Source organism: Gambusia affinis, linkage group LG06 (genome assembly GCF_019740435.1).
Source record: "Gambusia affinis linkage group LG06, SWU_Gaff_1.0, whole genome shotgun sequence".
In the NCBI taxonomy this organism is placed as follows: Eukaryota; Metazoa; Chordata; class Actinopteri; order Cyprinodontiformes; family Poeciliidae; genus Gambusia; species Gambusia affinis.
Genome location: NC_057873.1, coordinates 1,178,313 through 1,192,588, shown reverse-complemented (window position 1 = coordinate 1,192,588; position 14,276 = coordinate 1,178,313). Strand labels below are relative to the sequence as shown.

Genomic DNA, 14,276 nt, shown 5'->3' with positions numbered 1-14,276 from the left:
CCAACGACAATCCAGCGACCATCCAACGACCATCCACCGACCATCCAACGACCATCCAACTACCATCCAACTACCATCCAACGACCATCCAACGACCATCCAACTACCATCCAACGACCATCCAACTACCATCCAACGACCATCCAACGACCATCCAACTACCATCCAACTACCATCCAACGACCATCCAACGACCATCCAACTACCATCCAACGACCATCCAACTACCATCCAACTACCATCCAACGACCATCCAGCGACCATCCAACTACCATCCAACGACCATCCAACTACCATCCAACGACCATCCAACGACCATCCAACTACCATCCAACGACCATCCAACGACCATCCAACTACCATCCAACGACCATCCAACGACCATCCAACTACCATCCAACGACCATCCAACGACCATCCAACTACCATCCAACTACCATCCAACGACCATCCAACTACCATCCAACCACCATCCAACCACCATCCAACCACCATCCAACCATCCGACCATCCAACCACCATCCAACCACCATCCAACTACCATCCAACGACCATCCAACTACCATCCAACGACCATCCAACGACCATCCAACGACCATCCAACTACCATCCAACTACCATCCAACGACCATCCAACTACCATCCAACGACCATCCAACGACCATCCAACTACCATCCAACGACCATCCAACGACCATCCAGCGACCATCCAACGACCATCCAACGACCATCCAACTACCATCCAACGACCATCCAACGACCATCCAACTACCATCCAACTACCATCCAACTACCATCCAACGACCATCCAACGACCATCCAACGACCATCCAACGATGATTGTTTTATCATCACTCACATCAGAAGAACTGAAGCAGGTTTTTGTTTTAGAAAATATAAAAACAGCACTTAAGGATTTTTAATTACATTAATCACTTAAGCTGAATTTAATCAGGAGATGTGCTAACTTCCTGTTTCTGATCCGATCCTCCAACAAATTTCCAACACCCGGATGAAACCAGAGAATTTCTGAATAAAAACCAAAAACAGCTCCATGAAAATATATTTCTCCTGTCAGGTGGCCTCTGCTGCTTTACTCACATTTTAATGTTTCTGATCATCCATCCATCCATTTTCTATTCACCTTTTGTCCCTAATGGGGTCGGAGGGTTGCTGGTTCCTCTCCAGCTACGTTCTGGGTGAGAGGCGGGGTCACGGGGTCACCTGGACAGGTCGCCAGTCTGTCGCAGAGTTTCTGATCATCAAATATTAAAATCAGAGAGAGAACGAAACTTCACAGGTTTTTCCAACCTTGAAGTCACGCCCCAACTTTATTTCCAGACTTTGACTAGGCCGCTTCAACGGCTCCTTTGGGTTTTGTGGGGCATTGAGGCGAACCTGCTGCTGTTCTCTGGATCATCGTTCTGCAGCAGAACTCAGCGGCGCCGTGTGGAAACAGCAGCCGCTGGCAGACGGACAGACGGACGCAGGAAGCAAACCAGTCAGACCCAGCAGAGCACGCCATCACCCCCCAGCTCTCCCAGTTCTCCCAGTACATGCTGCTGCTCCTCCTGTAGGGCAGCAGCCTGGTGAACATGCAACTTCCTCCTTCTGTTAGAAAATATAACTTACTTTGAAATATTTGCATAAATTCAGTGGCTTGCACGGCGCTGGATGTTGCACAACATCCTGATGTTTGAGAGGCTCAGAGCAGCAGGTCGTCCTTCAGATTCACACATCGTCTTACTTGGTTTTATACTTTATATTTGATTTATTGTTGGATTTAAACTGAACCCAGAGTGACACGTTTTGTTCCACCTCATGTTTTAAACATGAATTCAACTGAACAGTTTGGTTCTCTGGTTTCTGTCTCAACACCCTCTAGGTGTGAGTGTGTGTGCAGACGTTTGCATGAATTCGTGGCTGTAGCAGTAATGTGGGCATGCAGTGTTTGCCACAGTGATGTGGTTTGTAGAGTCATTAGAGGAGAGAAGGCGTGAGAATGACCAGAGGACGCAACGTCACACAGGAAAGGAGGAAGTTTATCTCCAGCGCAGCTCATCTTCCCTCATATGACTCGACTCACAAGGAGGAGCTCAGACTGCAGGAACAGGCAACATCTGCACGGACGGCTGCCGCACAGCTGGCTCTGCTGGAGGTGAGCGCACACATGCAGGACATCGGCTGGAGACTCACATCTGACACTTTAACGCCTCGACTGGCTTCGTTTCCTCTGGTGATTCCAACGTCCCAGATGGATGGAAACTCTGATCCAGCAGAGATCAGATCAGATCTGAAAGCCGAATTAGAGAGGATTCACTCAGCAGGTTGGAACATTTAACCTGGTTCTGGTCTGGTTCTGAATGTGATCTGGAGGAAAAGTCCAGGACTTTCTGTGTTTATCTGATTCATCTTCTTATCACATTTCATAACTTCATGTTTCGTCACATCGTCAGGCTGATTCTAGAAATGACTCCAAATTTTATTTTTCTCTTAAATGTGACCAGATTAAATAACATAAAACAAAAGAAGGTCAGTTTGTGACAAAAAAATTATGAATCAAATGAGGAGCCAAAGGTTGAAAAGAATCCAAATGATTGGATAAAAATTTAATACTGAGTTATTAATAAAATGCATGATTTATTTAAACTGGTCCAATAAGAAGATGAGTAATAAAATCAAATGTAATGAGAGTCTTCTCTGCCTCCTGATGTGAACCAGAACCTGTCGTATGGCTGCTGGGTTTTGTTTTTCACACCGTTACAAAATTGAGCTGCTTTATGATCACAATGCAAAACTGCGGCTTCAGTTTTTCATGAGTGGAAGTCAGAGCTTTAATTACATTGTTCGAGTTTTCCTTCCTGTCGGTTCTTCTCCAGGAAACCTGATCACAGCTTTCACATGATAACTGCTGATCACTTCTATTTTCTGGCCTTTCAAGCTCAGCCACGCTGTTCGAGTCCCTCGTTCTCCACAGCCAGAGCCGGGCGTCGCTCAGGTGTAGTTCGCCCCAGGCGTCCACCAGAACACAGGCTGCCTGGCAGTTACCTGAGCGCCTGACAGCAGTCAGCAGATGAAGGCTGGTGAGGATGACTCTGGTTTGCATGAAACTCATGAGGGCAGATGATCAAACCACAGGAAAATCACACATGCTGCGTCTTCCCACAATGCATTGGAAACAGGAAACTCCAGAAAGGATGACCTGGCCACACTTTTCAGAAACACAAACAGTTGTTTTGGAAAAGCAGCACAGCTGTGGAGAGGAAGAATGAAATCTAGTAACATCTTGTTTAACATTTCTGTCATTTTCTGTTCAGTCTGGCGCTAGCTAACGGCGAGGCTAGCTAATAGCTAACGCTAGGCGCTAGAAGTGGCGCTAGCTAAGGGCGGGCGCTAGCTAACGGCGGGCTGAAGGGTTAAACACTTTTGCTAACTCATCTCAGCCGCCGGATGCTTCAGCTGCACGCTAAAGGTTAAAGTTCATAAATAAAAAATAATTGAATAAAACCAACAATAGAAATTTGATTTATAATAAAATAATAACTAAAAATGACTTCTGGAGTCTGGGGACAGATTGAGCCGTTTCACGTCAGATCAGCACCTCCTACCTGACATCAGGCACGGTGGTGGAGGGATTATGCTCTGGGCTTGTTAGGAAGTGGCGGTGGAGGCTTTAGACCTGAACTCCATAAGGTTTAGGGTTACCAGACTTTCGTCGTGAGGTTTTTCCATCATCTCCGCCTGGCTGACAGAGGAATCCTGTAAATATTCAGGATCCAGTTCCAGCTGCTCTCCGCCTCACTGGACCTGAAGCCGCTCGGCTTTCTGGCTAAATGCATAAAAATAATTTGAGTGGTTGGTGGAACCAGAGTTTCTGTTCAGAAGTGGATCAGAGTCAAAGCAACCAAAGAGAAATTTTCTCTTCAGGTTATTTTTGTGGCTTGGTTTCAGTTTGATCGCTGAGCGAAGAGGAACGACAAAAGAAACTTTAGATCAGTTTCAGTTTCACATGTTTCATTTCCAAACGGAGGTTCTGGTTCTGGTTCTGGTTCTGCTTTTCTGTAAATATGTTCATCATTACATGAGATCATCATGAATCGGATGTTAAATAAAACTTAGAAACTCTGTGAGTCTGACCAGGAAACAAACTGAGACGACTCAATAAAACCATTTTTAAAAGGTTAATATTATTATTATTTTTCTTTTTTATGTTTTTTTTTCATTAGTTGCATCTTATTTTCTATTTTTAATTATTTTAAAAATCTGAAATGGGTTTCAAAACCCTTTCTCTTATATTTATTTACATTTTTTTACTTTTAATTTAAAAAATTTGAATTATTATTTAATTTTATTTATTTTTATTTCTTATATTTTTTACATTTTTATTGTAAATATTAAAACAAGACTCTGAAGCTAAGTGAGCTCCAGCTTAGCGTCACCAGCTGATTCAGCAGAAACAGCCCAGATCATCACTCTGCCTCCACCGTGCCTGACTCTTCACTCGTTGCTTTTAGCCGTCTTCAGCTTGCAGCCGGTGCCGTTTGCAGGTCCGAGTCCAGCTTGTGAGATTTAACCAGAAATGTTTCACTCTCAGTTCATTCATGAGGTAGAAAATGATTGTCATCTAAATGATGACATCCTGGTTAAAAATCTGCGTTTTGCATTAATTCAGCTGATGTTTGTGAATCTGGCTGACAGGATTCTTCTGATCGTCTCCGAGTCTAAAAACATGAACGAAGCATCAGAGAAGGGCTGTGAAGCCCTGAGGAAGTTCGCATGAACGAACTCAACTGAGTTCCAGTGAAATGAGGTTAAAGTGACTCAACCGGATACCTGTCAGATTTCTGCTGTATTCATGTTTGTGGTGATGAAACTGCAGTAAAACATCCACAATCCGTCTAAGAAAATTGGTTTTGACCTCATTTTTAGTTGTTCTGATCTTTGTTTACAGGAGAAACTCAGAGAAATTGTAAACAGACATTAATTATGGCTTCAGTCCTGCTGCAACGTTTTTATTTTCACTGAAAGGAGCCACTTGGATTTTTAAGTGATATTTACAGCTCAAATATATGAGCATGACGCTAGCATGACATTTATTTTTATGCTTCTTAACTTGGTCCTCGTTCCGTTTCTGCTAATCTGGTCGACTGTTCAGTGATTGTGAAACTGAAGAGGAAAGAGAAGAGGCAGCTACATTAAACCAACGAAAAATACTGAGAAACGTTGCTGCATTCTTTAGTGCTATTATTGATGTGAGGCGGTTTATGCTTTTTTCAAACAGTAGAAAAATAATCTTTAGACAAACAGTAGTCAGGATTTAACCCTAAAATAAGCGAGCGAGGACAGGAAGGCCTCCGTCCTGTTTTCACAGGAGTGGATGAAGGAGCGCCGTTGGACCGGGATCAATCGGAACAGGAAGTTGCAACCAGGACTCAAAGATGCTCATTATTTGCACACGTGGTGCAGAGCAAACAGAGCGCAGCGCTGAAGGCCACCGGACTTAAAAGGAGAAGATCAGGAGGAAGCCACTGCACAGATTGAGTTGTTTACATGTGCAGAACATCTGGGGGATGATCTGCAAACCGCGTCACAGTGCGACTGATTTAACCTGCCGATGGGAGGATCCTGGTGCCGGCCCAGACGGATCCAGAACCACTGAGATGATTTAACCGGCCATTTCTCCTGTTGGCGCTGACCGCCTGCAGGGGGCGACGTCTGTCTGGCTTTAGGAAACAAAACTAGGAAAATTGCATTTTCTGTAAAAATGCTGTAAGTTGTAAGACAATTTACAGATTAATGTTTATGCGACAAAAACTGGTAAAGATTGTTAACTCAACAGCAGAAAAACTGCTGGAATGTAACAAAGTGGCAGAAACATTAGAATCACAAGACTGATGTGCATAAATAGTAAAACTGTCAACTGAACAAAGACGAACAAGACAAGATGTTACTAAAGATCCTGAAGAAAGTGTTTAAACTGGTGTTCAAATGTGAAAATTGGAAGAAACCTTCCTGCATTGAAAAGACAAAAGATTAATCTTGGACCTGCATCACAAGCTGAGGGCAGTGCTAAAACATTTGGTAAAATGTAAAAAAAAAAAAAAGGTACAGACTTGAAAAGTGTAATCTGTTGACTGAAAGTCCAGCTGATCCGAGTTTGGAGTTGAAACTCTGAAATGCTGAATTTATCACTGGCAACCAAAGAAATGACGTTGAGAAATTCACTCTCACTCTGATGAACAGCTCTTGATTTTACATGGATATAAATGTAAATTAGCATAAACAGGGTGTATTTCATAAAACATGGACATTCTAGTGTTGATGTTTTATTTTGCACCAGGGCAGCTGTGGCTACAGTCCAGTAGCTTGTCATCACCAGCATGTGAATGGGTGAATGAATGAATGTAGTGTGAAGCACTTTGAGGTCCTCTGGACTTGATTATACTCTATCAAGTATAGGCCATTAACCAGTTACCATTTATTAAAGCCATCTTGTCTTTTTTGTTGCCAGGAATGGAGATCCTCAATTCGTCTAACCCCACCAACCGGTCCAACTTTCACAGCATCTTCACCCAGGAGGTCCTTCCCCCTTTCTACATCGCCATCTTCGTTCTGGGCCTGTGTCTAAATGTTGTGGCCGCCTGGATCTTCTTCAGAGTCCCAGCAGACTCTGGTCTGGTGGTCTACCTGAAGAACATGGTGGTGGCCGACCTGCTCATGCTGCTCTCCTTCCCCTTCAGGGTGCTTGATTACTTGGGTTATAAGAGTTTGGACCTCGATGTGATCAGGTGTCGCTATACAGCCGTACTCTTCTACTTCTCCATGTATGTTGGAATCCTCTTCATTGGCTTCATCAGCCTTGAGCGCTACGTCAAGGTTGTTTGCCACTCCCCTTCCTCCTCCACCATCCCTTCCTTCAGGTCCAGATTCAGTGTTGTGTCTGTGCTACAGCATATACAGAGGGTCACCTTTGCCCGGGTTCTGGCGCTCCTCACATGGAGCCTGCTCTTCCTGTGTTGTGTCCCCAATACCATATTGACAAGCAATCTTCACAAGAAAAACACAACAGTATGTATTGAAATGAAGACACCACTGGGCCAGGAGTGGCACAAAGTCTCAAGCCATATCAGCGTGTCCTTGTTCTGGGTGACACTTGTTATTGTGACTTTCTGCTACACATCAATCGCTCGCCAGGTGTGCAAGACGTACCGCCACACGCGTCGCGACAGCACCAACATCTGCCACAAGTCCAACCGCAGCATCTTCAGCATCCTGGTGGTGTTCTTCATCTGCTTTGTGCCGTACCACGTCTGCCGCGTGCCGTTCACTCTGAGTCAGTTCAGCCATTCAGGTTTCCGCTCAGATGTCAAATTTTGGCTTTTCCAGATTAAGGAGGGAACACTCTTCTTGTCTGCGATGAATGTCTGTCTCGACCCCGTGATCTACTTTCTGATGTGTGGGACTTTCAGAAAGTCCCTACTGAGGAAAATGTCATTGAGAGCGAGGAGGAAGTCACTTACCACTGCTCAGAGTCTTAGCAACATCGAGGAGAAGAGGACAAGGAGTCAAAGTCAAAGAAATGTGTAGCAGTGAGAGAAAAGGGGAGCAAAAGAAAGAAGGCGGTGAGCAGCGACAAGATCCTTGGCGACTACCCAAACTGGACTATATGGAGACCAAAACCAGTCCTTATGGGCTGGTATCTTTTAGATCTTTCACACCTGAATCAACAGTTTATTACCAGACTCTCACAGCATTGGAGGACATGTTGAGAAGTCAGCTGTCTTGCAAGAGAAACACATCTGAAACATGTAGGACACCAGTCCTTGAGGATTGCAGTTGGACATCCCCGATGGAAGGAAAGCAATGTGATGGTTTTGTATTTAAAGGCAAGAGAAGCAGAATATATGCTGATGATCACTCACTGACCACTTCATTAGAAACATCTTGCTGTTTTTGCGTTGGAAAGCCTTGTGCCTTCAGAACTGCCTTGACTTTTCATATCAATGGTTCAACAAGCCATCAGAACCATTCCTCAGAGGTTCTGGTTCATATTATGGCCTGGGCAGCTCGTCCCAACTGATCTTGTGACCTTGCAAACATGCCAACGTTAATCAGGCTTTAGGGTACGCTAAGCTCATTGTCATGTTCCAGAAAGCCTGATCTGAGCTTTAGAACAGGGTCCATTATACCGCTGGAAGATCAGAAGACGGGTCCATTGTGGCCATTAAGGACTGATTATGGTCCAGAACAATACTCAGCTGGGCCTTGAAGTTTCAGTGATGCTCAGTTGATTCCAGGAAAATATTCCTCCCTACCATTAGACCAGCACCAGCAGCCTGAACCAAAGCAGAACAGATCCAGGCCTTCATGTTTACGCCAAATACTGACCCAACCAGCTGAACCCGAGACTTTCTGGACCGGAAAATTCATCTGACATCAATAACTACTCTTCATCCGATAAACTGCTACTCACTAGATATTTTCTCTTTTTCAGAACATTCTCAGAACATTCTTAATCTGAGAGATGGTTGTGGGTTGAAATCCTCGTAGATCGGCAGCTTCTGAAAAACTCAGACCAGCTGTCTGGTACCAACAACCATGTTGCGTTCACAGTCACCGAAATCCTCTTTCTTTCTCATTCTGATGGTCAGCTGGACTCCAGCAGGCTGTAGTCAACAGGTCTAGATGCCTCAATGCATTCAGCTGGCTAATATACAAGGACTGAACAGGTGTGTCTAATAAAGTGGCCAGTAAATGCATGTGTTCTGTATATAAGAGTAGCACATATTTAGTTTGTGTTTGTTATTGAAGGAAAAAGGAAGAGCAGAGTGTGTGGAGTGAAGTGAACGTGGCTGCAGCCTCATCATGTTGCTGTGAACTCTTCACCTTCAGCTGAGTCGGTTTGAGGCAGAAAGAGTCAGAAACTGGAGCACATCCTGCTAGAAGAACAGCAAACATGCCTTTTATTTATTTATGTCACTTTTATATTCAATAAAGCATCAACTTGTGTTGAACTGGGTCCAGTTTCCTCACGCAGGCAAAAGAAGTTCAATGTCCAAACTTGTTGACTGTCTTGGTTGCTTTTATTTTCCTTTTCAGCAACAATTACAACGTTCAAACTTTCATTTGTTCTCCTGTCTACTTCTCTCGCTCTGGTAAAAACCACGAGACCCAAACCCAAACACCTGCTGGTCCTTTACCAGCCCCTACATTTATAGAAAGTGGACCGACCCACATGACTTCCTGTCTGCCTTAACAAAGATAAACAAGAAAAATAATAAAACAAAATATAACCAGAATCAACAAGTATTAACCTGCAAAAACACTCTGTAAATAATAAAAAAAATATACATTTAAGAATTAACTAACAAAATTCAAATGGATAAAGAAATAAAGAATAAAAAATCCAACAAACTGTTTTGATTTGGCTCGTTTCATGGGGGAACGGCGACGTCTGTTTTTAATTTCACACGTTTTCTCTGCTGCCATCTGGTGGCCAAAATCTATAATAGCAGGATTTCTGCACAGGAGGCTTCCGTAGAAAGTTGGATTTATCCATGAGAGTTTTGATTTCAAACTCAAACTGAAGGAAACTGCAGAACAAGAAGTTCTTTGAGTAAAATGGGGTTTTGGTATCAAAAGTGTTTCTTGGTTTTAAATCCTCAGAAATAAATCTGGTACCAGAGTGAATGTTGTAAAACATGTTGGAGTTTAAAGAGATTTATATTTTTAAAGGTGTCATCTCCTATAAGTTCAGTTTATTTGTTTCCTGTTCCAAAGAGCTCGACTACAGAGAAATTCAGGAAACATGCAGACTCCATCTTCCTTCATGGTTCAATAACATTTTGACTCGGTTCAAAAGTCTTGTTTGAGAATCAGCAGCTTCAATAAAACAATCAACATATTGAGATTGAAAAGTCAGTTTAGTTGGTTTAATGCCTGGTGAATGTAATCAGCATCAGACCTACATTTACACTAACAGTAGATGAAATGCTCAAAAACACAACTTAAGGTTTTTGTGGATTGGACATAATTTCATGCTTTAACGGGTAAAGAGCTGCTTCAGTGTGCAGAAGCAGTTTGCATTTTCCTACATTCACCCACGATGGTGGCACCATCTACGAGCAAGACGCCAACCACCTCGACCACGGAGGAGGTTTCAGATCTAAATCGAACAAATTCTCCACCAGTTCAGAGAAACTGTTTCAGTTCCCCAATTGAACCAAAATTCACTTTAATATCTGAAACAGAAGGAGAGTTTGATCATGAAACTAAACCTGAACAGTTGAACCAAATATTTACATCCAGACAAAGAAACCCATTAAATTGGACCAATTGTTTTAGATCGGTTCAGATAAACTTCCTGTTTCTGACGTTCATCCTCCACTAACAGGTTTCCATGCCAGCAGCTCTCAGCAGCACCATATTCACAAGTTAAACCTTTTGAATAAGAACAAAATGCAGTGAAATGAAAAAGTGTTGGCCCTCTTTCAGATGTTTTGCTTTATAATCATATTTTAATGTTTTTGATTAGAAAAACAAGAATATCAGAAAAACATATCTTGAGAAAATAAAAAATCAATTTCCAAATAATGATTTAATTTTAGGTGAATGCATTTATCTATTCGGACTGGGATTCATATGAAAAAGGAATCACACCTTAACCCTAACGACTAGCTGTTCCTATGAACCCATTCAGACTCTCCAGAGGTTTTTCCAGCAGGAACGGCCTTAAACTCTTCACAATCAGAATGCCTTTATTGCCACTAAACAGAAGCTCAACAAAATGTCATTTCATTCCAGTCAGTCCAAAGAAAGACCAGAAACCGACAATAAGACGGGAAGACCGGCCCGTTGCACCCTGGATCCGCAGCTGGCTGGAGACTCTGGAAGAATCGTGTCCAGTTTTCAGTTCTGCTCACGCAACGTCTGATTCTGATCACATCTATCTATCAAAATGAAAATGTAAGCAAGTAGAAGAAAGACATGAAGTCCTGCTTTCAAAATGAAAACGTGTTCTCTGGAATTATGGCAGAAAAATGCCCCATCCTGAGCGTTTAGCGCTCGGCTGTTTCCCTCGTAGCCGGGCAGCCTGACGACGGCCAGAGCTGCTGCTCACACCTTCCGAATTTCACGACATACCAGGTGACCGCTGTTGTTTCACAACATCCCCCCTTCTCTCTCTACTCTCTACTTCCTCTTCTGAGAGGGGAGATGCTACCAGCTCTCCGTCTAACGGGTTAATTGAGTTTCCTAAATCTGCTGAGATTTACCCTGAACTGAAGTAAACTCTGTTCAAACATCGAGAAACGATTGGCCTGGTTTCTGACGACCTCCATCCAGGTGTCCCAACCTTCTTCCCTCTGTGAATCATCCAGACTGATCAGCCTGCAGCCAACTAGTTTCACAGAGCTCACCTGTTAACGGTCGCTCCTTCTCTTTAGTACAACTTGCTCTTGTTACTGAACCAGGTAGGTTTTAGTGACTCAGCGAGTCCCAAGGATGATGTTTTAAATATGGGCTATCAGGAACCAATAAACATTTTCCACCTCTTCCTCTCCAGAATCGAACATCAGAGCTATTTTACAACCATCAAAGAACTTTAAGGTGACTCATTAATTGAATGTCCACAACATCTTTTAGATTTTCTTTATGCTAAATATTTTATTACTAAGGCAATTTTGCAAGGATGAGTCCAGCAGAAATAATCAAACAAGAAAAATCAATCATCTAGTCCAGGGGTCTCAAACTCCAGTCCTGGAGGGCCGCAGTCCTGCAGTTTTTAGATGAGCCACAGGTACAAAACTCTGGAATAAAATGGTTTAATTACCTCCACCTTGTGTAGATCAGTTCTCCAGAGCCTTAATTATTCTGTTCAGGTGCAGCAGAGGCTCATCTAAAAGTTGCAGGACTGCGGCCCTCCAGGACTGGAGTTTGAGACCCCTGATCTAGTCGATCTTTCCCTAATGCTGACACTGAGAACTAAAAAGGGAACCTTTGAGAGAGACGGACAGTTTGGCTTTTCGAACCCCAGACCTGGCCTGATGATGATGATGATGATGAAGGTGTTGCAGCAGTAGGAGGATGTTGGTCGACGAAGGCAGGGATCTCTGTAGGTCTGATGATCTTTCTTCTCCTCATGGATGGTGAGGTCACACAGGACTTGGTGCTGGCAGGAAGGAAGACATCAGTTCTTCTTCTTTGTCTTTGTGGTCTGAACCAGCTGATGACAGAAGTTTGATCTGAAGCCACATGTTGCTGGTCTGACTGGTTGGTCCCCATGAACAGGACAGTCTTGGGCTCTGTGGCCCCGGCTCTTCTTCAGCTGCAGAGTTCTTGACTCGAAGCTGCCTGGAGGATCCAACCAAAGTTTCCTCTTTTGTTCCCACCTTTTATAGGGTTCATCCACCTTTTGGTTCATTTGCATTGACTAGCACTGATGCTGTTTGTTTCATTGGCTGCCTGCTTGGACAGATGATCTCATGTCCATCACTGTCTTAGAGACTTTGTGTCCTGATGTCTGTGTTAATGTCTCTGGTTGCTCAACAACCTGTTTCTAAATAAGTTTGTTTCCATCTCTGCTCTCCTGTTAGTTCCTCTTTCTCCTCTAACTTTTCTGATCTTTAATTGCAGTTACACCTTCTACACCATTTCAAGTTCAGAGTAAAAATCACATTTATAACTTCTTTAACTTTCTGATTTATCATTCATTTATAATGTTATGATAACCATAATTTATTAGTTACTCTTATTATAATCATAATGTGAGTTATTTCAGATGTTTTCTGAAGAGAAACCAAGAATAATCCATGATCCTAATTATTTGACACCAAAGTTACAAAGAGTTCCCACTAATGTAAATATTAATATAACTATTTTACTTTGAATCTTATCCAATTACTCAAAATGTTTAGATTTCATTCTTTAAAACTTTCATCCTTTGAAATAAGTAATAATCTGAACTAAAATGGGGAAGTAGGAAGATCTCAGGTTTTCTTGACACCACCAACTTCAAACTGCAGAAATCCTGTTACCAGAAATCCAGATAAGAACAAATCCTCAATGTCTTCCAACCACAACATGGACAACATCCTGTTTCCAGCTGCATGTGTCCGTCTGGACCAGAGGACTGTCTTTGTCCCGTCTGATCAGAGACGATGAGATCAGCAGCGTAGAGAAACCAAAGACCAGATCAATAATTTGCAATTCAAAAAGTATGAAAACAGAGAATCTAAAAGGATTAGGCAGCATGGAGACAGAGAGGAGCACAAAGAGACGATAACCGAGCAAGTTTCCATCGTTACTGGAGTAAAACCAGTAACAACATAATAAAAACCACCAGGAGAGAAAATCCAGACCTGGATTCTCTCGTTTCCACCATCCAGAGTCTGATGGTACCAAGGAGCCTCTGAGTTCCTCTGCTGGGGGAACATGATGGACCTGGTGGGTCCATTTCAGTTCCTAACCTGCAAGGAATCAACCAGAAACACAAAGAGATTTTCTGCAGCAGATGGAAGCTGATGGATCAGTGACCTGGACTACAGGATGAACCGGATCCTTCGATACCGACCGGTACCGACCGGTACCGACCCGTCTGACAGGAAGCTGTTAACACAGGAATGAAGAAACGTTTCTAAGAAACAGTTAAAGATGAACCACAAGAGAAAGGAACCAAAAAACACAAAACATAAAGAACTGGGACCAGAACCAGAACCAGAACCAGATCAGACCCAGAACCAGAACCAGAACCAGATCAGAACCAGAACCAAAACCAGAACCAGACCAGAACCAGAACCAGACCAGAACCAGAACCAGACCAGAACCAGAACCAGACCAGAACCAGAACCAGATCAGACCCAGAACCAGACCAGAACCAGAACCAGATCAGAACCAGACCAGAACCTCCACCATGCACTCATGCATAGAAGAGTGAAAGTTTTGTATTTTTAAACGTTTCTTTTAAAATGATCTTATTGGGTTTAAACTGAGAGCTGAATGTTTTTAACTGTCCTGGTTGTCCGACGTTTTGCTTCGTCCAGAAGGTCCAGAAACCGTCGCTGCCTGCAGGAGGATGACCGACGTGTGAAGCTCAGTGGAAACCGTCTGCACTGAGCTGGACGAGGCCACAGTGGACGTTAACAGAACGGCTGGTTCACTTCCTCTGCTGCCACTGATGAAACTGCAGGCGGACCAGAACTCTGACTGTCAGGGTGATTTGAATGAAGTGGAGCAGGAAGGAATGCATGAATTCGTGGCTGTAGCAGTAATGTGGGCAT

General features: G+C 43.2%; 1 protein-coding gene across 4 annotated transcripts; it reads left to right on the top strand.

The window, feature by feature from the left end:
- The first annotated feature begins 1,891 nt into the window (after positions 1-1,891).
- Positions 1,892-9,014, top strand: LOC122832634 (P2Y purinoceptor 14-like). 4 transcript variants are annotated; one of them, XR_006370854.1, is made up of 3 exons: positions 2,872-3,083; positions 6,512-8,729; positions 8,812-9,014. XR_006370854.1 is itself a non-coding variant. In XM_044119585.1 (2 exons), exon 2 carries the CDS (start codon positions 6,514-6,516, stop codon positions 7,585-7,587), a length of 1,074 nt encoding a protein of 357 aa, XP_043975520.1. In that variant the 5' UTR covers positions 1,892-2,158; positions 6,512-6,513; the 3' UTR covers positions 7,588-9,014. The 4 variants fall into 4 exon arrangements, 3 of the variants coding, with proteins under 3 accessions (XP_043975520.1, XP_043975519.1, XP_043975521.1); XM_044119585.1 differs by lacking the exon at positions 2,872-3,083 and adding an exon at positions 1,892-2,158 and having other exon boundaries at positions 6,512-9,014; XM_044119584.1 differs by having other exon boundaries at positions 6,512-9,014.
- The last annotated feature ends 5,262 nt before the right edge of the window (positions 9,015-14,276 follow it).